This window comes from Sinocyclocheilus grahami, unplaced genomic scaffold (assembly GCF_001515645.1).
Source record: "Sinocyclocheilus grahami isolate Dianchi unplaced genomic scaffold, SAMN03320097.WGS_v1.1 scaffold5.1, whole genome shotgun sequence".
In the NCBI taxonomy this organism is placed as follows: domain Eukaryota; kingdom Metazoa; phylum Chordata; class Actinopteri; order Cypriniformes; family Cyprinidae; genus Sinocyclocheilus; species Sinocyclocheilus grahami.
This window is the reverse complement of record NW_015505184.1, coordinates 5,334,815-5,358,713: the sequence shown is the minus strand read 5'-3', so window position 1 is coordinate 5,358,713 and position 23,899 is coordinate 5,334,815. Positions and strand designations below refer to the sequence as shown.

Below are 23,899 nucleotides of genomic sequence, written 5' to 3'. Positions count from 1 at the left end.
TGTGGGAATTAGTGTAATAAAATTGTTAATATAAATATAATGAATCAATGAAATCACTGACTAAAAGTCAATATAAGTCCACATACAAAAATAAATTGCTCAATATTCATTATTGTTGAAGACCTACACTCAATTTTCATTAAATCTTGAAAAAAAAATTTAATGAACAGGTTTTCTGGTTGCAACCGAGTCCATTCTTACATCATGGTCCACATTCGAAGCAAATATATGGTTAAGGGGGAGGAGGTTGAAACCTGAGCAGACTCACACACTCCCTCCAAATGCCCAACCAATCAGAACAGACTAGACGGCTCAGAAAGGGTATAAAAACAAGTTAGCCTTTCAACCGCATGAGCCTGTGCTCTTGAGAATACTGCGACAGCTAACCGGTCTCTACTACAAGTTAGAATAACCAGACAACCACAGACACAAAACGAGCAAGATGAAGGTACCACTGGCAAATCTGCTATGCATCACAGTCTTGGCGAGCTCCGGGACGAGCTTCCCGCTGGAAAGGAGAGGAGCTGCTACTGGAAAAGAAAAGAGAGTTCAGTATGCAGCATGGGATGATGTTAATGTGCTAGCACATGGGTTGCTGCAGCTAGGTCAGGGTCTTAAAGAGCATGTGGACAAGACCAAAGGCCAGGTGAGAGACATCAGCATCAAGATGAAGGTCTTCAACGTCACCATATCCGAGCTAGGCAAGCTGACCCAACAGCTTCAAGAAGACAGCGAGGCGTTGAAAGCAAAAGCCCAGAGTCTGGAAGAACGTGAGAACGTGGTCCTAAACGTGTCCATGGATCTGCGGGAGAAGACGGAAGAGCTGCTCAAAGACAGGAAGAAGGACCATGAGAGGATGAATAAGCTGGAAGAAAAAGTAGATGGCTTGATACAAGGAGATGGTTTGGAAGCTGCCAACGGCAACTACAGCAATGCCCGAACCATTCAGGTAGGTGAAAAAAAACTAATTTCAGGGCTAAAAGAATGTGAAGCATATCGTCTAGGATTTTAACCTTAGGCTAACAACATATCTGCCTGATATGCATTGTAATGTTTGGTTGTGCATTTGCATATATGTGTTAAAATCATATTCTAAATACTTCAATTAACTAATCAAGAATTATTTGGATAGGTTTATGTGGTTTTAAAAAAACCTGCATTTCCAATAGAGCACACGAGCCACTCATGGCATGAACTCAAGAGCCGTGTAGTAGCCTACGTGCAAGGTAGCAGCTGTTCATACAAAGAAAGTGACAAAGCCTACTGACCTCCAGGAAAGTTTGAAGTGTGTTGACTTTCGCCCCTTGAAACATGTCTTAGCAAGAAACAAGCTTAACAGAACCTTAAGTGTTTCATACGCATGCAGACGTATATAGTTTTTCACTGTCTGCAACTTCGCGAGTTCATGTTACTGTAACATAACGATGTACAGAAAAGAAAGCTGTGTACAAGACCGGTTATACTGGAAAGTAGGAACTTAATTGTCAACAACTCCATGATTATCGTTGTGGTCTGCTGAGGTTTGGAAATGCCATGTTTTGAGTGTGAATAAAGACTGACCTCAAACTATTTCTGATTTCAGTGGATGCTGGAGGCGCAAAATAAGCGCATTGATGATTTAGTCGAGCGCATCAAGCAACAGCAAGAAAAAATGGATAAACAAAATGTTCGAATTCGGACCCTCCAAAACCAGGTAAGAATACTACAAAATAAAATATAATGTAACTATGAAGTAGTGTGGTGTCAATATATTAAGTCTATGACTGCAAACTTACCCATAATATTCATGTAGATTCATATGAACAGCGAGCGGTCTTCTCTCAAACGGGAGGATGATGTTCATCTGAACGCGAGCTCTGAACAGCGAGATTCACCTGTTGGTAAGTCAGTTCATCATATTATGTTGTTACACCTTTATATATAATATATAGCTATATACTATATAATTAAAAGCTGTTTTTTTTACATATAATATCTTGAAAATGTTTCGTAAAAAAAATACACAAAAGTTACTAAGACACAAAATCTATATGCTGGCGAAAAGAAGTCTAATTGTTCCATTCACATAATGAATCTGCCTTATTGCACAGTCTCTGATAATTCAAATACACACAATAATAAAATTGCATCTAAAAAACATACAAGAGGAGGTTTTGCTCTTTATCAAAAAACATGCTGAGACTTGTGCCACTTGTTTTGCTCTTTTAGATTCATTACGTGCTGCATAATGTTAGGGAAACGATTTTGAAAACATATGGGAAATGTCTCATGGAAATAAGACACAACATTTCAAACATTTAACTATGAGATTTTTAGAAGTATTTTAACACTGTGTGTGAGGGTTGAAAATGGAAACTCCATTTCAAAGCAATGCCTACCTCTAAGTAGGTGAAAGGTGAACCTATCAGAAACACATGGGCCAGAACAGTCATCCAAACGAACACAATAAAGCCTCTCATGGCGAGTTCTGACATCAGTGGGATCCAAAGAATGCTTAAAAAAAAACAGTTTCCCTGGATGCCTTCCAATTGTGTGAGAGTTCATCAGTCTTGGACTGTGTTAACTCAGGGTCACGACTCACAAGCATGCAGAGATTTGTTTCAAATCTGGCCAAAAGCAAAGGGAGTTTTTTTTTTCAGATATAGTATATCCTGTACTTTAGATTAGATTTCCTGGCTCTAATCCACTGAACACCATGTACAGAGTGCATATTTTTGGACCATGAACTTTATACAGATTTTCCGTCGTGTGGAGATCACTCCAAAAACACGTAATTTCTCTCAGAAAACGTGTAACCTTTACCCTAGATCTGTCAGAGCCAGACTATCCCCCTTAGACCCCCCCCCACCCCACCCCCACTTCTACTCATTCACACAGACCACCCCTTTTATTGTAGTCAATGAGAAGTGTGCCAGACTAAAGAAGACCACTTCACTTAAAACCATATGATCACCACTTTGATCCTTTTAAATCTGCTGCATTCATTTTTTTTAAGTTTACACACACACACAGACAGATAGATAGTGAGTAACAAATTTAAATTTTATTTTATTTTATTTTTTCAGTTAATGTAGGGCATCCAATTTTTAAACGGACAGACAGTGCCAACATTTTTTGTAATTTTTTTGTCATCTGACTCGCATCTCACATAGTCCCTTGAGGGCCTGAGCAGTTGCTCCTCAAATAGCAGCCTCGGCATTCCCGGAACACTCGCTGCCCATGCATTGTGATGTCAGCAGAGGGGTGCTGTGCACGTGAAGCAGGCGTGGAGGGCTGAACTAAAGGGGGGCAGGGGGAAGGAATGCTTGTAGCTCTACTGAGGGAAGTCTCTGCTTGGGAACTGGGGGAAAGGTCATGTTTACACCCTCAATTGTTTCAGCCAGGTCAGAATTCACATGTGAAACTGCCTTTGTTAGGCAGATGTTTGCCACACTTGCCTGAGAAATATATGTCAGTGTGTATAGCAACACGTCAGATGACTTGGACTACTGCCCTGGAGTTCAAAACAAACTCTATGTTGGCTTTTGGGTTCTTGGGTGGCACGTTCAAGGTTCTGTGTTTGAGATAAAGATTAGTTCACCATTAAACAATGTGATAAACTTTTACCCTAGACGTGTGAGCAATTTCCATTTAGTGCCAATTTTAAAATCCCTGTTTGGATACAGGCTTGGGTAAAGGTCATTTGCAGACATGTGAACATTTTTGTGGTGTTTTGGTGTCTTTCAGCTATGGCTTCTGACTGTCATGAGTTGTTCCTAAGGGGTGAGACCACAAGCGGGCTGTTCACCATCCAGCCAACTGACTCAGAGCCTTTTGAGGTCTTCTGCGAAATGACACCCGGTAAGTGGCGCGAACCAATTTTCTGCCACTTTTATTTGCCATTTATCTCACATCCCTCTTAAAAGAGCATCTATTGCTTCTTTGTTCGTAAACCACATTGGATATCGCCTCCCCATCCCCCAAAGCATCACTCAGAACAGCTTGTAATCCTCTTGTTCTGTGCGTGTATCCACAGAAGGAGGATGGACAGTCATCCAGAGACGCCAAGATGGATCTGTAGACTTCGATCAACTTTGGCAATCATACCAGACTGGCTTTGGGAACCTAAATGGTAAGAATCCAATGTGAAATGACTTCATTTTGCATGTGACCAACAGGCTCTGAGCAAATAGCCACATCTGTCAGTACACTTTGATTAAGGTGTAGAGATTTACCCACTAATAAGGGTTGTAGAGTGGCAGATTAAGGATAGAGGATCAGATCAATCCTGGCTGGAGAGGAAACATTGTCAAATCCTGTTTCCCTAATGCCCTTAAATGATTTAATTGCAGAGTGACTAAATCTCCTGACCTATTGCTAGACCAGAGTACACAGAGTTCTTAAATATCCCTCTTAAATGTCACTTTCAGGCGAGTTCTGGCTTGGCCTGGAAAAGATCCATTCTGTGTCCAAGGGCGGATACTACATCCTCAAGGTGCAGTTCTCTGACTGGCGGGATGAAGTTCAGACCATCAACTACCCTTTCCGTCTGAACGGCGAGGAGAGCAGCTATTCCTTGCGCATTCTGGGGAGTCCTGCCGGGAACCTGGAGAGCTCTCTGTCCACTGAAACATCTGGAGTGCCCTTCTCCACCCGCGACAAAGACAACGACCAGAAGAATGACCTCAACTGTGCCAAACAGCTATCAGGTAGCATCATGATGCCATGGGCCATAAAAGGGTTTTTTCTTTGTCGCTAATGTTGTGGTTCTAATTGGTTTCTATATTTGGCTTTCCAGGTGGTTGGTGGTTTAGCAATTGCGGTCGCTCAAACCTGAATGGCAGATATTTTGTTACTCCTGCGCCAAAGCAAAGGCACCAGAGAAAGCAAGGGGTGTTCTGGAAGACCTGGCGCGGTCGCTACTACCCACTGAAAACCACCACCATGATGATTGCGCCTGCCGAGATCGAGAATAAGTCATAGAGGACCTCTGCTGAGATCCTAACCAATGATATGGGTGGAGAAACCACCATTCGTAACCTGCCAAAATAACGTGTTGGTGCTGTAAATGTCTAAAGCTCTATTAGGAGTGTCTTTGTTAGAACAGACGAAGTCTGAATCATGAATGTGGTGGACACTCAAATCCCAGTCTGTACAAAAATAGGATATTTTAATTAGAACTAAATGTGCCTGGAGCTCTGCAAGCAGCAGCATGTTTTATATGGTGCAGGCCACTGTAAGGATCTGCTACATGTTTAGACAAATCTGGCAGGGTGACGTCAAAAGACCTTATGGTTAAGCACCATTGCAAGCACTTTCCAAAGCTCAAAAGCTTGGGGAAGAAATTAACCTTGCCATTAAAATACGGACCAAATTAGCTATATAAGCTTGAGCCAGTACTTTTGAGAATGCTTATTGTAAAGGCACTGTTTATCTTAAGGCATTATCCACAGACATGCGTTAGTAGATCTGCAGAATATTCAAAGTTCATTGCCTGTCAATTCATTTCAAGTATCTAAATGTGGAAGTTATTTTCTGGTACGCACATGCTGTTTTTTAAAAGCTACTTGTGTATTTTCCTGTTTTGAAATCAAACGAGGAGTTCCTGTGGAGATTCATTTTCTCAGTCACATTGACTGCCTTTATATGTCTATAGCTGTCACCTCCATGTAAATAACAGAAATATACATTTTCTTCGTAGCGTTACCGCTGTATTCTTGCCAACTTTAAAAGGTCATGTTCTGATTTCCATATTATTTAAATGTTGTACAAAAATCATCATGTATTTCTTTATCTTTTTGCTTATAATTTATGTTTTCCAAAAAGTAAAGTGTTTTGCTATTGTTTTTATAAAAATGTTTGGTCTTGAAGAGACCAATAAAGACTGATTTTATTTTTTTTAAAACTGTCAGTGTCAGTGAAGTTTTGCATTAAACAACAAACGTAATGCAAAGTGAATGGGCTTGTTTAGATCAGTATGAAGTGTCAAGCAGACATATGCAGCTCCTTTCAGACCTGAGGGTTAAGTGCATCTACATGCTCATGAGACGGCAGGTGATGCTGGAATGTCCTGACGGTGCTCAAGCTTGCTCAGTGCCCTAGAGACAAGAAACATAATAACTAATATAATTGAGCAGATGGCTGCAATTATACTTACAAGTCATGCATACAGTTGAACTGCTATTACTTCTATTATTAAGAGTCAAAAACAATTGGAAAAAAGTTGTTTTAGTCTGAATTAAAGTTAAAATAACTCTATGTCCTTGAATGTTCCCACAGGAGTGGTGCCATATGGTCTTAATCACACGTGAACCTTACTTAGCGGAAATCAGCTTATTCTTCTGACTTGACTTTAAGTAACTAAAGTTGCATTGGCTTCCGAGTGTCACACTCAATGTTTCACACCTGAGAGAAATTCTTAACTTGCCAAATCGTCACTAATGTGCTTTCAGTTACTTACTTCCAGATGAGTTTAGCGTACAGTATTTAACAGTCAAATGCTTTCAGAGTTATCTTTTCATCTGTGATAAGATATTGTGTAGACAAACAGAAACAAACTGAAATGTGTTCAGGGTCTACATGCAAAATCCTGCTTAATAATAATGACAGATGCTTTTGACATTCACAGGCCTAAAGGCAACAAGATAATGTACTTTATATTGACAAAGGCCACATGTCTAGTGGAACTGACATTGTGAAACAAGGTCACTGCGTTCATGTATAGTATGTAAGTTATTAAGTTCATTATAGCCAACTGAAAACTAGGCCACTGCACAAACATAAAGACATGTTTCATTATATAACAGCCATTATGGTTCTTAAAGCTTCATTCAACAGTCATCCTGCCTATTAATGCCTTTAATGTATTGTTACAGTATTAAGAACCACTGGAGCAGAACATTACCAAGGAAACTGACAAATATTATTCAGTTATATGACACCTTTGATTATCATTAATCCTGATGACCACTCAGTACCCACCCTTTGCTGTTTTGTATTTTTTTATTTTAAATCTGTTTTGCATTTCACTAAAAATCATTGCACAATTTGCTACCAACATCTGATTAAGCCACATTTTAGATGAAAATATAATATACAAAAAAAAAAAACATGTTTACATAGTTAACAAATTGTAAATATTTAAACAAAAAAATATTTAAATAGTTAAAGCAAAAATGACATGGGGCTTTCTTTCTTGTGTGGAACACAAAACATATTTTGAGAAATGGCTGAGGGTGTTTAACCACACAATGGATGTCAATGGTAACCAAAACGGTTTGGTTCTTATTCTTCAAAATACTTCTTTTGCGTTCCACAGAAGTGTAAGAAAGTGTACAGATTACATGTGTAGTATAATGTTTGAATAATATTGTATGTATGGCAGATTGAGCTTTAATCTACCTGCTTCAACAGGAGTCATGAAGATAAATCAATCTGAAGCTTGAGGAGGTGAGCGGCTTGTCAACATGGAATGTAGCATTTCATTAGCAGGAAGACATTCATTCTGACAAGCTCACAGCAGGCCTGTTTGAGAAGAGGCACAAGTAAGGCATTAAAAGCACAAATCTGCACATGTGAAGACAAAGTGAAATTGTAAAAACATATTGCAACCTCAGGCAGCAAAAACTGGAGAAGCTAGAGAGATCTTGTTAAGCAGCGCCACCTGGTGCAAGCGACCAAACCAAAGTCACAATATCGACAGAGTAGTTTGCAGTAAAATATATTGAATTTATTAATAAAAACTGTAATATTTAGCTTTATAATATTTAGAATCTTTCAACCATATTACAAGCCCTCTATTACAAGGTAACCCTTATTGAGTGAGTTTAATTTAGGCTAATTCTGCATCCTGTTTTTGCACACCTTTCACAGACCATTTGTTAAACAAAATAAAAGTTTTAAAAAAGTTAAATATGATATAATTATTCAAATATATAATTTTTTTAGCAGGTGCTTTATAATAGCATATTCTTGATATTGTGTAGCTTATGCTGTCATTCTCACTCATTACCAAATGATGGCAGTATTACGTATTTTACGTACACATTTAGACAGTTTTTGAGACGAGCCCTCTTTTTCTCAAATCCAAAGAGTATGTAATAATACATAAATGCTTAGCTGACTCAGCACTGCTTGATTATTTGACTGACTGGATCATTAATTATGGATCCAGGATTGTGAAATAAGCATTTGGTTCAAAAGACTGCAAACGTTCCTCTTTCACAGGACTGAAAATGACATACTTGCTTTGTTTCATTTTCAAGTTTTCGGAGAGAATGATTCATGACAACAGTAACTGTTGTTCATCATATTTTATTATGAACCCAGTCTTTAATACATCCATCTAACCAGCTTATTCCATAAGAAAAGTAAAAAACAAGTGTTAAGCATACACAGATATATCCATTTATGTGATTTATCTGAGCAGACCTAAAATTTCCAATGTCTAGTACAAAGTGTCATTTGGAATGAGAACAAATACTGTGGAAAAAAAATAGTAGTGAATCCAGTTCCTAATTTGGAATGTTCAAGGCTCACAATGTTATACTTCCATTTCCTTTCACAATACTATAATCCAAAGAAAACAAGACAAGCTCCAGTTGTTCTGGCTAAGCGAACTGTAAAATATTTGATGAGAATATGAAACACTAATACAAAGATTAACTCTATAAAACACATTACAGATTGCCAGTGCGACAATAAAGTGTATTATAAAACATAAAACACATTCATCTCCTCTAATCAAGTGATGAAGTATAATATTTAGAATGTCAAAAGCAGAAATGACTCAAAAAAAAAGCTGCTGAAATGATAGATGAACCCTTCCTTTTTGTGCATGTCAAGAATGTGCTCTCACTTTCCAGCCTAAAATCACAATAACAAAATATTACTGGGGGGGAAAAAAGCTCTTAAATTAACACAATGGACCATGTAACTGCAGTAAAGGTTTGTCTTATATAAACCCTCACTAGTTTAACTTTTCACCTTTCAACTGTAACAGCAAAACTTCACCTTCATATGCTCAACTGACAAGAAAAAGTGATTTTAAACCCCTGAGCATGTTCAAATAATGAATCAGGCTCACGTAACGCTCTCTCGTACATAATATCAAATTTCTTCACAACAGCTTGATTAAAACAGAAAAAAAATAAATACAATTATTTGGGATTATGTGAATAACTTCACAATAACCCCCGTCATACTTGTGTTTAACAACAAAGTAGAGATCAGCATTCTCACCAAAAATGAATCAAATAAAAACTTAAACAATTAAGGAAATACTAAATATTATTATAGTGGTTGTGCAATTAAATGACTGTCACTTGAACCATATAAAATACAAGAAGTATCAATAAACATAACACTTAACTGATATGTTGTGCAAGGCTCTCGCTTCAAATTAATAAAACAATGTTTATTTAAAAAAAAAAAAAAACATGTTTATACTTAAAACATAAGTGATGTTTAATATTGGTCACTATCACCACTATCCGACAGATGGCACGCTCACTGTGGTGTAATGGAATGCTTTGGGTCTTTTGTTTACAAGGAAGTATCAACTTCCCTTTAGCTTCTTATTGAGACTCAATGCCTGCGATTGGTTGTTTCAGTAATCTTGACCGTCAGCCTGATAACCCTGGTAGCCCTCGTCTTGGTAATCCATGTAGCCAGTGTCAGCTTCTCCGCTTGCGCTGGGTGCACCTTTGGGGCAGTACTTGGCATCATAGATCTGACGGCCAAGCCCGAAATTCTGCCCGCTTTGGTTGGCGCCTTGAGCATAGCCCATTTGTAGAGACATTGTGGAGTTGTCACACTTGTCAGTGCCTAATTTCTGGTCGTAGATGGCACGACGTGTTCCTGGAGCTGTCATACCAGACTATACCAAAAAGATGAGAGTTATTTAATATTATTCATATACTACTATTATTATTATTATTGTGTTTATTGATATTTTGAATTAGCTAGGGATGCATCGTTACCACTTTTTCCAGTACTCGCCCGATACGATACTTTTATTTTTGGTACTTGCCGATACCGAGTACCGATACCAATATTTTCATTGCATTTGCACATTTTTTAAATATTGGGTACAGAAACCAAAAGAGTATGCATAATGTTAGTTGGTTAACTTCATTTATCAAATAGATACAGTCAAACCAAAATGTATTCAGACACCTTCAACATTTCTCACATTATCACAGTTTATTCGCTATAGTTTAGAAAATGGTAATAAATATGACAAGAACTCAGAGTTAAACTGTGTCAGAACAAATTCAGCTTGATAATGTCAGATAACTTTGATAGAAAGGTATGTAATGGATTACAATAAACCAAAAATTATTCAGACAGCTGTCAATATTTACACAACTATCAATACTTTGTCGGGTGACCCTTAGCCTTAATGACAGCATAGTCTCCTGGGCATGCTGTCATCCAGCTTCATGCAAACCTGAACAGCAATTTTTTCCCAGACTCGGTCGGAATAATTTTTGGTCCCATATTTGTATAAATTTTACTGTTAGGCCACTGTATAAAGAATTTTTGGGTATAATATATATATATATATATATATATATATATATATATATCACAGTTTAGTTTATTTTGCCATCCTCACTTACATAAATAAACTATAGTGTCCTACACACTAGTAAAAAAAAAAAAAAATCAAATCATATTTGGTCTCTGAATAATTTTTGGTTTGACTGTATATCCTTCTGTTATTTTCACACTTAATTATGCCCATTAAAATGTATTTTACAAGTTTTTGTTATTTTCACAGTTAATTTTTTCTCTCTCTATGGTAGCCTTCATCTTTAATTTAATAGCATTAGAGCTGCTCCATTGCAGCGGCTTAGTAAACTGTAATCACGCGATTTGCTGTAATAATGCAGGGAACCACTCGCTATAAATCTCCTACCTGTGATATTTTCATAAATAGAAGTCGCGTTTTTTTCCCCATCTGAAACGTGCAGCGATTTATTTTCCAAAGCCACTCATATAATGCAGAAACGCTCAAGCAAGCAAAACACGTATTTGTACTGGTGCAGAATGAGAGGGACAAGTACAGTACAGCCTAGCGCATTTCACACCGGCTGTTAGTTTCACTTTCGCCAGAAATTCGAATTTAAATGAAAATAAATGACGTTTATAGTGAATGCCCCTATAAATGGTCTTATATTTACGATTTAGTTTTAATCCAAATGATGCGTGCTAAGTGAGCGAACATCAGTAAAGATCACACAACAGAAGTGCGCGCTCTCTCCCTCTCCCTACCATTAAGTAACTTGTGCATTGTTTTACTTACTTCTTTTTGACATATCCGACCGAACTACAAGCTTTCCAGTGATGTCTTTGAGAAAGGGATGTTCACTCGACAAGCTCACGCATCTGCGCCGCCGCATGCTCAATCCACTCAGCGTGATATGCTTACCAGCTGGCGCAACTCCATATAATAACTCCATTCTGCTGTCTGTGTTTCTTTGTCTGAATATGGCACTTATCACATGCCGTGTGGTATTGGCGTATTTTAACGTGTATGAGTACAGGAGCTCAGTATCGGGCCCGATACCGGTGCATCCCTAGAATTAGCTTTTATATATATATATATATATTTTTTAAAACATTTCAAACATTTTCATCTAATATTTATTCATTTCAGCTTTATTTCAGTTAATGAAAACACTTTTTAATAGTTTTAATTAATAACAACACTGATACAAATGAGATGGGCAGAAAATGAGCGATAAGAATGTGTTTGTCATTATTTTTTTTAATATTCCATTTAGTTTTAAATTTACTTTTCAGATTTTAGTAATTGTAGTACTTAAATATATTGTATTTTAGTTTAGTTTAGCAACAGTTCCAAAACTTTGGAATATTAAAAAGTTTAACTTTTTAATCCATTTCATTTCAGTCTTTTTACTTAAAAGTAAAAACGTTGTTTTTTTTTATATTTCCATTGAGCTGTAGTTTACTTTTAGTAATTTTGGTTCTTCAAACATTTTACACCAGTTAGTGGCCTAATTTCAGTCCAATTTAATTTCTTTTAATGCTTTTTTAAAGTAAAAAAGGAAAACAAAAACTATCTTTTAATATTTCCATTTAGCTGCTTTAGTATTTTTGGTTCTTCAAACTTATTTTACATCAGTTAGTGACAACGTTTCCAAAATTTGTTTAATTTTTAAGCTGAACATTTTTCCATCTAATATTTATATTTTATTTCAGCATAATTTCGTGCTTTTTGATGGTTTCAATTTCAGTTAACAATGACACCACTGATCAGAATGAGTAAGCAATATCATGGGACACAGGGAGGTTAGTACTTACTTGGCTAGCACCCTTGTTTGTGCCCATCTGCAGACTGATGGTTGAATGGTCCATTGGTGGTAGAATGTGTGACTTGGGATCATACAGGTGTCTTCTGGTTCCATAGGCATTCATTCCAGCTTGACTTGCACATTTATTTGTTCCCATCTATTAAAAGATATGCAAGTGAGCTACAAACATTGTCATGGTACTTTCCAGGTTAAGCCGAATCAGTTCTGTATTACAAATGGTAAATAATTGTGACTCATATTCAGATGGTTTAAACTAACAGAAACTCATACCTGTAATCCAATGACACATTGTCCGGCTTTCATTTTCTCCTCATCAAATGCCCTCTCCTGTCTCTCTGCATACTTCACTCCAATGTCTACACTTGAGTGGATGCCCTTGGTTTTAGCCTGTAAACACAGGGAGAAACTCTAATTACAGACTGAAATATCAGAGTTAGGCTGTTCTCCTGTGAAATTATATGATTCAACAGGGCTTACCATGCCAGCAAGAGCCAGGAGGGTGGTCTGAACCTGTGTCATGTTTCCGTTCTCAAACAGATCATTGGCTTCAAAAATATCATGAGGCTTGAGCCCGTAGGTGGTGATCGCTTTAATGAAGTTGGTCAGGTTCTCCAGCTGCAACAGAATAAAATAGCTGAATGCAAACAGACAAAAAAAATAACCTTCTACAACAAGAAGGTTCTGCAATCTTATCAGCAGTTTAAATAAACACAACAAACAACGGTTTAAAAAAAAAAGTTCAATGTCAGAACATCAATAGTTCAATGTCTCTAGCTTTACTAAAGCATTCAGGAATAAACATTTTAGAGAAGTGGAAATGGTCAGCTCACCTGATGCCAGTTTTGCGATGACTGGTTGATCTTTTTCACAGACCCTGGCTGAAGTTTGTTTATGAGCCTTTAAGGAAACATCAAGACCTCAAGGTTACGCAAGGTTGTGTTGTGCAATTACCTTTGAAAAGACATGATGGGAGGCCACATTGAAAGCACTGAAACACAAACTTACTCGCAGAGTATGACACCGTTTTTTAACCCTTTCTGAAAGTCATCTCCAATTGAGCGCCCAGTAATGCCCTCGATCCAAATTCGTAACTCTTCCTCTTTCTGGGGGTCATATTTCTGTGCAATCTAGTGGGGGGGGGGGGGGGGGGGAAAAACACACTACAATCAGACTATAATACAGCTCTATGCTCATTATTTCAATAAGAACACAACATCTACATTATAATTTCTTCAATGCCCCACGATATAAAAAGAAGCAACATGTAGGTGAGTGATATAATTACATTTATGACTTTATATATATAGTCAAACATCAAAATAAGGAAATCAAAGGCCTATCTAACTAACGTCAGGACTGCTAACTGATACTAGAGTGCTAAAAATCACATCAACCACAATCAGGGAGAGGAATGTGAACCAGCAGCAGCTTTATTGTGAGCACAAGCTGCGTGTTTTTCAGGCCAGATTACAATAACAAGATATTTGAGCACTGGAGGCAACGCCCCAAGAGTACTTAGACATTTCTTTGCCGTTTCCGCGACTTCTTTTGCGTTTTACTTGCTTTAACTTGACAGCCAGTTGCCATCAATTAATATAATGAAATCTGCATTATATGAAGCACGATTGATATTTAACCTTGTATCGCAACACGTGTGTTCCATGTTAACACTACAGGAAGTTTAGGAAACTTTTGTTGATCAACTTTAGATGCAACAGAATGAGACGGAGCGATTTCTATTGCATAAGAGCTACAACGCGGCAAACAAAACATGTCTATGTTTTAACGAATGCTTTAAACTAGTTTGTTAATTATTCCACGTACCTTGCTTTTCACTTCTGCTGAAAACCCGTATGCTGGACCTCTGTTGAACTGCGAAGACATTGTGTCAGCTACAAGAGCAGCCACAGTTGCAAAACAGATTGTCAGGAACCGAAAGAAAGACTTCGGATAAAGTTTGATAGTTTTGTCTGCTTTACTATTTTAGCATAATTAGATCCAGAACTTCCCTTCGGTTACCTCGCCACCAATGAGAACGCGCGCTCAATACAGACTCCGCCTCCTTTTGGCCTTCTTGGTCCTGATTGATATCAAAAACTCCATATATGGCACTAAAGTACCAAATTCCTTTACAATGGGAGTATCCCTGTGTCCATCCTGGTATTCCAGACTCGCGGTAGCTGAGGAACGAGTCATCTCTGGGAATAAGGCAGGCTACTGAATGATGTCACTTGCATTCATAAAATATTTCTCTGAAATGCTGAGGAAGCAATGCAATACAGGACTTGGCCATCCAAGAAGTAGATGAATTTGTTTCTTCATCAAAACAGAAATTTAGCATTACATCACTTGCTCACCAATGAATCATCTGCAGTGAATGGGTGGCCTGAGAGTGCAAACAGCTGGAAAAAAACATCACAATAATCCACAACTCAAGTCAATCCATCTGTAAATGTTCTGTGAAGTGAAAACTGTTTGTATACAAATCCACCATTAAAGCATTTTAACTTTAAACCATCACTTCTGGCCAAAACACCAGTCCATTAACCTTAATAAGGCTTCCCCAAGTGAAAAAGTCCATCCCCTGTGGCAATCGCACATCAAATTCTAACCGACATATTTGTTTAGAACTGTACTGGACTGTTTTTGCTTGTAAATGGTGCTTGATCTGTGCAAATTCCTCTCCCGATTCAGACAATTTATTAGGATTGGAGGACTGGAAGCGACTAGTTAAACACGTCTTGATGGAGTTGTCTATTACAAACACGCAGCACAAGCCAGTAATTGAACTGATTACTTGTGGATTATTGTGATGCTTCATTGCTGAGCATGAGCATGAGCATCGATGGGCAAGTGATGTAATGCTACAAGTTACAACCCCAATTCCAGAGAAGTTGGGACGTTTTGTAAAAATGCAATAAAATCAAGAATCTGTGATTTGTTCATTCTCTTTACTTTGATTTAATTGACAAAAGTACAAAGAAAACATTTTCAAAGTTTTCACTGACCAACATAAATGCATTTTGTAAATATGAACAAATTTTGATGGCTGTAACACATTCCAAAAAAGTTGGGACAGAGGCAAAATAAAAGTGAAAAGGTTATAGAATATCCACTTTAAACTGTTTTGAAACAGTTCACAGTAAGCAGTAAGTGCGCTTAGTTTCAAGTGAACGCTCAAAATTTGGGTAACACTTTACAATAATTAACTAACACTTTAATACATTGACATTTATTACAGTAACATTTACCTTATTGTAAAATGTTACAATTATTTGTTATTAAAGCATATACGTTCACAAAAACCCTTAAATTAAACAGAAAAGCAAGCAGGTGCATAATTTGGCACGGCAGCCAATACAAATAATTAATTACCGTTTCCTTACCTAAATCCTGCGTTTTGACCAGGCTCGGTTGCAGAATCACATCACTTTGTGCTTCTGAAATTAGGCTATTATCTTGTTCTATATGTAGTAGTTAGCTATCTCTGTGTCGTACGTGGCCGCTTGCCAAGCATGATAAACACGTTTTATTTAAATTCTGAATATATTAGCGTATACAGCATGGAAAGAGTGCTCCTTTTATATTTATTAAAATCTGTCACTCATTCATCACAATCTCACAAAGTCCCGTTTTAACCAATGAATGTGACCACACAATGAAACTTTTTTTAATGAAGTTACGAGCATGATAGAACTCAGCACCGGACAAAAAGAGGTGAGTGCGTGGATTCCAAACTAAACACATCTGACTGCCCAATGCGTTGTAGAAATAAATGTCTGTGATTGGCTACTTTGCTCCCCTCTGCGAAAATGCATTGTAGAATAATTTGTCGCTTTCCAAAACAGAAGGGCAGATACACTGGATTGTTTGCCAAATCTATTTCGTTATGCTATTATTACGAAGAAACAGATACTAGACCAGGAGGTTTTCCATCTAAAAGCAATCAGTTAGACTATTTTACATATGAAACTAAAGTCCGGCTGTCCCCCTCGGTCCGGAGGGGGGACACAGGGAAGTCCCTCTGGTGCCGGGCCTGCATGTAGGGCAAGGCAGGAAACGTCAGTTGAATGTGCTTGACCTTTGAGCCCTCAGATAGCATTGCATAAGAAACCGTCATGTTAAATATAGCCACATGGGCTCAGGAGTACTTCAGAAAACTGCTGTCACATAACAGTCTGCTGCTACATCAATAAATGCAACTTGAAACTCTGTTACTCTAGGTCTAGGAAAAAGCTATACAACAATTTTATGCAGCGATGCTGCCGGGTTCTCTGTGCCAGAGCTCATCTCAGATAGACAGAAAGACAGTGGAAAGGTGTGCTGTGCTCAAATGAGTCCACATTTCAACTTGTTTCTGAAAAAAATGGATTTCGAGTTCTCAGTCCCAAAGACCAAAGGGACCATCCAGACTTTCATCAGTGACAGATGCAAAAGCAAACATATGTCATGGTTAGTGGTAATATTTGGCATTTTTCAAATATCGACATCGTTCGTGGCGGGACTTTTATTTTGACGGCGCTGAGAACGGCAGCGCCTGAACACACAGTGCTCACATTCTCCCTCTTGTTCGTGTCGTCGTTAACAGTTCTGTCCACGGACAGAAGTCTGTCTAATAATCAGATAGAACTGTTAAACAAAGGAATTAAAATGTATACAAAAAAAGTATTATAACGATTGCTTTTATATTGTTAGTAATAGAAAGGAAAACATTATAATACTTTCTCGTTTACTGTCAGCATTCAGCAAATACGCATTTATATAATTTAAACAAATCTTTGAATGACTAATGAACATCTAATTTCAAAAACCTTGCAATCTTTTAGTCGAATCCAGCTGTGAGATCTTATGAAGTGTGCATTTGTATCCTGCACGATCGCGTGTACTCTGCATGATGGTAGGTCCGTGCAAATTGAATGCGGACAGGCGGAGAGTTCAGCTTCACTGAGACGTGCGATCGACAAACTCATCGGTCCCTATCGAACCTATAACAAAAGTGTCCCTCGCGGGTCAAAATGACCCGAAGGCCAAAAATGACACAAATTTTATTTTTGGTCCAGAAAGCTTATATTGGTCCATTTTTATGATTTTTTTATGTAGGTTTTTTTTTAAATAATTTTTTGGTGATTTTTATTTTATTCACATTAAATTCAATTATGCTGTGCTTCATGCTTTTGCCCAATGTCATATTCACTGTGTGCTGTATGTAAAATGAGCGTTACCTTGGCTTTATTTGAAAAAATGTGATTCCCAATGCACACAAACTTCCCAGAATACTGAGTGCCCTGTTGGTTACAGTGTTTACTTCCTTTTTAATTATATTTTTATTAAATATTTGTGAAAAATACTGTCATTTAAAGTATAATCATGTTTATTTTACACATTTATTTTTTAATCCATTTTCAAATTTCTTAAATATTAAATAAAATTATATCGGCCATCGGCCACCCTGCTTTCCAAGATATCAGCATCGGCTGTCAAAAAACCAGTATCGGTCGACCACTAGTCATGGTATTGCATCAGTGCAAACGGCATGGGTGACTTGCATATGTGTGAAGGTAGCATTGACATGGAGGCATATATTGGAGTCCAGATGATGTCTTTCATGGCAAGTCCATGGTTATTAGATCAAGACAATGCCAGCTCTCAATCTGCATGTGCTACAACAGCGTGCTTTCGTGGACTCAGTGAATGTGCTAGACTGGCCTGCCTGCAGTCCAGATCTGACTCCTATTGAAAATGTATAACCAGTCATGAAATGGCGAATCAGACAATGACAATCACAGACTGCTGAGCATCTTCAGCCTTGTTTCAAGAGAGACTGGACAAAAATGTTGCTTGCAAAACTTTAACAATTAGTATCCTTAATTGTTCCCAAACAATGAAACATTGTAATTAAAAGGAAAGTTGATGCGACACAGTTAAACGTGCCTCTGTCCCAACTTTTTTGGAGTGTGTTGCAGCCATCAAAATCAAAATTTGTTCATATTTACAAAATACATTTACGTTGGTCATTGAAAACTTTGGTACTCCTATTGAAAATGTATAACCAGTCATGAAATGGCGAATCAGACAATGACAATCACAGACTGATGAGCATCTTCAGCCTTGTTTCAAGAGAGACTGGACAAAAATGTTGCTTGCAAAACTTTAACAATTAGTATCCTTAATTGTTCCCAAACAATGAAACATTGTAATTAAATGGAAAGTTGATGCGACACAGTTAAACGTGCCTCTGTCCCAACTTTTTTGGAGTGTGTTGCAGCCATCAAAATCAAAATTTGTTCATATTTACAAAATACATTTACGTTGGTCATTGAAAACTTTGGAAATGTTTTCTTTGTACTTTTGTCAATTAAATAAAAGTTAACGAGAATGAACAAATCACAGATTCTTGATTTTACTGATTTTTACAAAAAGTCCCAACTTCTCTGGAATTGGGGTTGTAAATTTCTCATTTTCATCAGAAATGTACCTGTTGCTATGAAGAAACAAACTCATATACATCTTAAATGGCCTGAGAGTGAACTATTCTTTTAAATGTTGACTAAAGGCTTGTTCACAGAAAGAAAGATAACTGTAATCATAATTATACTGGTGTCCATTCCGTTCATATTTTTGTTATAAGCAAGCTGCAGTTGATGTCATCTGCCATTTTAAATGCTGAAGCTCTTTAAATTTCAGTGGATTCTGATTCAATCAACTGGAAAAAATATTTCTGAAAGTTAATACCATGATAATGACATTATTGTTAAAGCTGTGGTGCAAAATTCCTTATTCTCAAACAATTTGAATGATAATTAGTTATCATCTTTGGAATAAAATTTGGTGTGTAAGAGGCCATTCAAACAATGCCTTTTTACAATGTCCCATCAAGCACGAAATGCTGCAAGATGCGCAAGCTTGTGCCGTTTTTCACAGCAAAAATGTGTTCTGTGTGAATGGCTAAAGCTGCTAAAGAACCTGAAACATTCTTCAAACATTTCTGTTGGGTTCAGCAGAAGAAAGTAAACCAGTCAGGTTTGGAATGACATGAGGGTGAGTAAACGAAAGAATTTTCATTTTGGGTGAACTATCCCTTTAAGACAAGATTGAGTATGTGTGTATAGTGCAACCACTTTTGGTTAGTTAACTTCATTTAAAAGGGGTTTCCATGACACAAATAGCAAATAGATTACAATAACACTCAAAAAGCATATTGCATAGGGAACACAACACATTTGGTTTACTATCGATTGATTTAGCACTACAAATCGTTTCCTGAAAAGGAAACATTAAATTATAGATTTTCCTCTCATGAACATGTCAATCATGTAGGTTTGGGACAAGTAACCTTGATGGAAGAAAGGGTACCATGCTGCAAAGAGTTTTGATCATTTTATTTTTTCGAACAAACGACTGATGTTAAACACTGAACAAATATACTGATCAAAAATGATCAAAGAAGTCTCTCCTCTAGTTTTAAATTGCAAATTATATTTGCAATACCCTAACCAAGTGTTGAGCTCTTAGATGGCCTTTGCTTCAAAAATGATGCATATCCCTGGAATATCTGTCATGGTTTTAAGAAAACATAAGCTGTACTTTTGAAACCAAGTGAAGCTAGCGGAAGCCTTTCCAAACTTTTTACATCAAAGGCACATTGGTAGGACAAAGGTAGCAGAGCACAGTGTTTGCAAGTCGGCAGAAAATTGGTTTCACCCCCTTCACAAGACGTTTGTCTTCAAAACAATGGCAAGGCATTTAAAATAATATTGAATAAAAAAAAAAAAACAACACGATCAATGTCAAACTGAAAACACTGAATGAATAATAGGACCACAACCTATAAATCTAGGTCTATAGATGCCTGTGAACAGCAACACAAATGATTGGGTCTTTCATTCAAAATGCTTTGTTTCCTCCCAAATTAATTTCATTCACTTAAAAAAATGAAGACTTAGAAAGGTTTTACATGGATTAAAAGAACTATGTACAGACAAGCAGGATAACGCGCATATTTATTGACACATTTATAGCACAATGCGTCCATATGAGAAAAAAAAGACCATATGGCAGATGCCAAGAGGTGTTTCCTTCTGTACCACCTGAACAAAAGTCTAAATGCCATACATTCACTAAGGCTCTTCAAATAAGAAAGTCATTGTTGAATGGTTTCAGTAAGGCAAACAATATCTAAAGGAATGGTAACAAGTATATTTCCAGCATATTAACATTTTCTTGCTTTCCTGTTCTCACAGTATGAAGATGAAAAGTAGCACCCTCTGTGGCCATTCGCTGCGTTTTCTTCTAGTACATGACTACTTTCTCTTTTTCGACATATTTATCCATATTTTTCTTTTTACAATTATCTAGGCAAACAGATTTGTTTAAAATATTGTTTTATTTAACATCTAAAAATAGATTGCTTTTCTCTCATATGAAAATCACATACATTTAAATAAATTGAGAAAGAAATGTTAAGCGAGAAATGACGGAATGGAATGTCGGTATCTACTGCAATTAGCACACGTATGTGAGAGCCGCTGTGGGAAAAAAAATTGTATTTATATATGCCTCATGTATATCACAAATAAGGGGACAAATGTGTGATGCAAACAGAAAAGCCTCAAACATATCTATCTGCACATCTTAGTGGATAACCTTCTGCTAGGAAAAAAAAAATATGGAAAACAAAAATAGTCAAATAAATAGATGCATACATGATAAGAAACTTTTATAATTTATTCTTTGTCACATAAAGCTTTTTGTAACTGCCAAAAAATGTTCTCGACTTGCTTTTAAACATATCTGTACTGCTCAATGCTTGCTCAGACCCTCCTATTCACACGTTGTGCAAGAACTGGCCCAGTGAAATCCCTGCGAGCCATTATATACAACCCTTGTTTGCAAATTCTCGTTGGTAGCAGCACATTACAAACAGGACGCCACTTCAGTTCTTTCTTGTGGAAAACTGAACTCGGAACAACCGCCGTTGGTTCGTTCTTTACACCTGTAAGACGAACCTAGTACAAAGTGACGAGGAGAGTTACTTCGATCTCCTTCGACTCACAGTGGGAACATTGAAAACTTTTCCAAGCTCTGTTCTCTCAGTCTAGGCAAACATATGGCAGGATGTTCAATTTACTCTCATCGCCGTGAGGATCCAACGATATACACTCTGTCCAATCAAACCAGGCTCCCTTGGTGTCATAACAACCGTTCACGCCTGGCCAGTGTTCGTTGTGTATTCTGAGAAGGTCCTCGTTCGTTACGTCCCTAGTCACCCCGGGTAGTTCCGTTACGGAGCTGCTCGGTACTAAAGCGTGCGTTTTCCGGGACTCTTTGACGCCGTGTTCCTCTCGCTTCAAATATTCAGTCATGAAAAAGTGTGCCCCGTGGGTCTGTGCTCCAGAGGATGTGAGAACGTTGCTCTGAAGGTTAAGGTACGATTGAATGATTTCATTTCTAGACAGCTCTTTCCAGTTCGTCTGTTGAAAGGGGTTGGGAACTGACGTAGGGGTCTTTTGCTGCGGCATCTCAGTCCTCGCCGAAGGCTCTGCGATTGGCGGGCCTTGGCACTCTACATCATGGTGGGATTCTTTCGGAGTGAGGGGCTTAATCTGTCCGGTCACCGGGTCGAATGTCAACCTGCGCTCTTTTAACCGCACGGGTTTGGCCCTGTCCTCCGAGGACTGCCCCTGAAGATTTACAGTGTAATCTCTGGGTCTGTATTTCTTCCGCTTTTTGCCTTCCAAGTTTGAGGTTGCTCCCTCCCGCTCACCCTTGGTCTCCGTGCCCTCTAAGCTGTGTGTGGTAAGCGAGGAGTTGGAAAGCGGCTCCAGTGTTGCAGTGCTGTGTGGGGGCTGGGAGAGTCTATCCGTCGATCTGTGCAAGTGCATCGAGCCTTCCAGCCCCACAGATGACGGACCGTCGCTGATGCACACCTGGGCCGGCGACGTTAAAGGCTGCAGCGTGGGCAAAGGAGAGGGCACTTGGGCTGAATTCTGAGCCGGGCTCGAGAGAGTCCCTTTTGGTGCATATGTTGAAGACCTCTTGGCCATCGTCTCGTGCGTTACGCTGCGCGGACTCGAGGAGTACCGAGGGCTTTTGGGCTGATGCTGCCCACCTCCGTCCATTCTCGCGTGCTGCTGCAACACTGATGTTTTGAGTAAGGAGGAAGTGCTAGGTAGTTTGGTAAGCCCCGGAGAGCTGGGATGAGGCTTCACAGCGTTGACAGGGATTTTGTTGTGCCTGTCATTCTCAAGGTGTTCCATGCGGATTCTGTCAGATGATACATCGTCATCTTTATCTGGGAGTGGCTCGGGGCTACCCCTAATTCCATTTGATGGTGGGGAAGAGGAATACATTGGCTCGTAAAGGGACGTCTTTGTCATTTTGGCCAGCAGATGCGGACTATCCCTTTGCTCCCCCCGCCGTTTTCGGCTGCTGGATTTCTCTGCCTTTGGGGAGTATGTGTTATGGATGTCATTTCTGGTTTTGAGCTCGGGAGCGACCTTGCTCGGAGGGGGGACCATTGGAGGCGTGTCTGTCCGGCAGGGGTGAGCACCGCCATTGGCAGAACCCGGGACATTTGGCGTTCCTCTCGCCGGAGTGTCACTTTGGCCGGGCTCGATCAGCTTCTGCCAGTTCCGCAGGAGTTTCTTGGCACGTTTGGCAAGGTCCTCATCCTTTGTTTTCTTTCTCACATCATTAATCAGCTTTCCCAAGCGGGTTTCCTGCATTGAAAAGGAAACATCAAAGAAAAGTCTCAAAATTGCTTATTACAAGTCTTCTTAAAAAGCATTTTTCTGTCAAACTAATACCATGCAGTGTTAATGAAGAGTAATGATGGACAAGATATTATCTGGTTGATAAGTCTGACATTTCCGGGTACAAACGCTCTATCAGATCCCAACAGCAAACAACAAACAGGGCTAATACATAATCATGGTGCTCTTTATACTACCGAAAAACCATTATTCTAACCTTTATTTCAGTAACAAAATCTCAGTTAGCCAGACAGTAATTTTATCTTTTCTGAATTGGTAAAATATTGTTGTCTGGGAAATAGCCAGTTGAGCCTATAAACAATAGTGTACACCATGTACCAAGGACAGTAATCACGCTTGAAATATAGTAGCGACTTGGACCCGGAAAGAGCATTTGATGCGTCATGTCTTAAGCAGATTGATATTATGTTATTGATGATCAGTGCACATCTTTACCAACCTCAAGTGCTTCTTTGGTGATAGGATATTTCTCCAAATTGGTGATAACATCAAGAACTGCAACCATGTTACAGATCTGTTCAGGAAGACAGACAATTTAACATACAAGCCTGATGTGACATAATACAACGAAATGTTGTGTAAGATTATAGGTACAGAAGAATGTTGGAATCATGTTGTAAAGGCAGGAAGTGTTCAAACTCACGACTGGAATACACTTAATCAACTTTGCTAGAATTCTTCCCTAATGTGCTGTCTGGCAAAGTCAGTGCTAGTTGCTGAAAGTCAGTCTTCAGATTTTGACAGATTTCACAGAAAATCATGATGAGCAGCACAGACTTTTTAGCGCCAGACTATGACTCCTTCCAG

General features: G+C 38.4%; 3 protein-coding genes across 3 annotated transcripts; 1 reads left to right on the top strand and 2 right to left on the bottom strand.

Annotated features, from left to right (window-relative positions):
- Window positions 1-314: 314 nt before the first annotated feature.
- On the top strand, window positions 315-5,876 carry angptl4 (angiopoietin-like 4). The gene is made up of 7 exons (XM_016271976.1): window positions 315-949; window positions 1,583-1,693; window positions 1,793-1,880; window positions 3,727-3,840; window positions 4,016-4,111; window positions 4,410-4,688; window positions 4,778-5,876. The coding sequence occupies exons 1-7, from the start codon at window positions 443-445 to the stop codon at window positions 4,960-4,962; spliced, it is 1,380 nt and encodes a 459-aa protein (XP_016127462.1). The 5' UTR covers window positions 315-442; the 3' UTR covers window positions 4,963-5,876.
- A 3,532-nt stretch (window positions 5,877-9,408) lies between these two features.
- cnn2 (calponin 2) lies at window positions 9,409-14,309 on the bottom strand. Its single transcript, XM_016271963.1, has 7 exons — window positions 14,145-14,309; window positions 13,326-13,447; window positions 13,151-13,217; window positions 12,798-12,935; window positions 12,591-12,707; window positions 12,310-12,456; window positions 9,409-9,856 (listed from the first exon to the last, which is right to left on the bottom strand). Exons 1-7 carry the CDS (start codon window positions 14,202-14,204, stop codon window positions 9,587-9,589), a joined length of 921 nt encoding a protein of 306 aa, XP_016127449.1. The 5' UTR covers window positions 14,205-14,309; the 3' UTR covers window positions 9,409-9,586.
- Window positions 14,310-21,030: 6,721 nt separating this feature from the next.
- Window positions 21,031-23,664, bottom strand: LOC107585090 (mediator of RNA polymerase II transcription subunit 26-like). Its single transcript, XM_016271951.1, has 2 exons — window positions 23,532-23,664; window positions 21,031-23,038 (listed from the first exon to the last, which is right to left on the bottom strand). The coding sequence occupies exons 1-2, from the start codon at window positions 23,595-23,597 to the stop codon at window positions 21,410-21,412; spliced, it is 1,695 nt and encodes a 564-aa protein (XP_016127437.1). The 5' UTR covers window positions 23,598-23,664; the 3' UTR covers window positions 21,031-21,409.
- Between the last annotated feature and the right edge of the window lie 235 nt (window positions 23,665-23,899).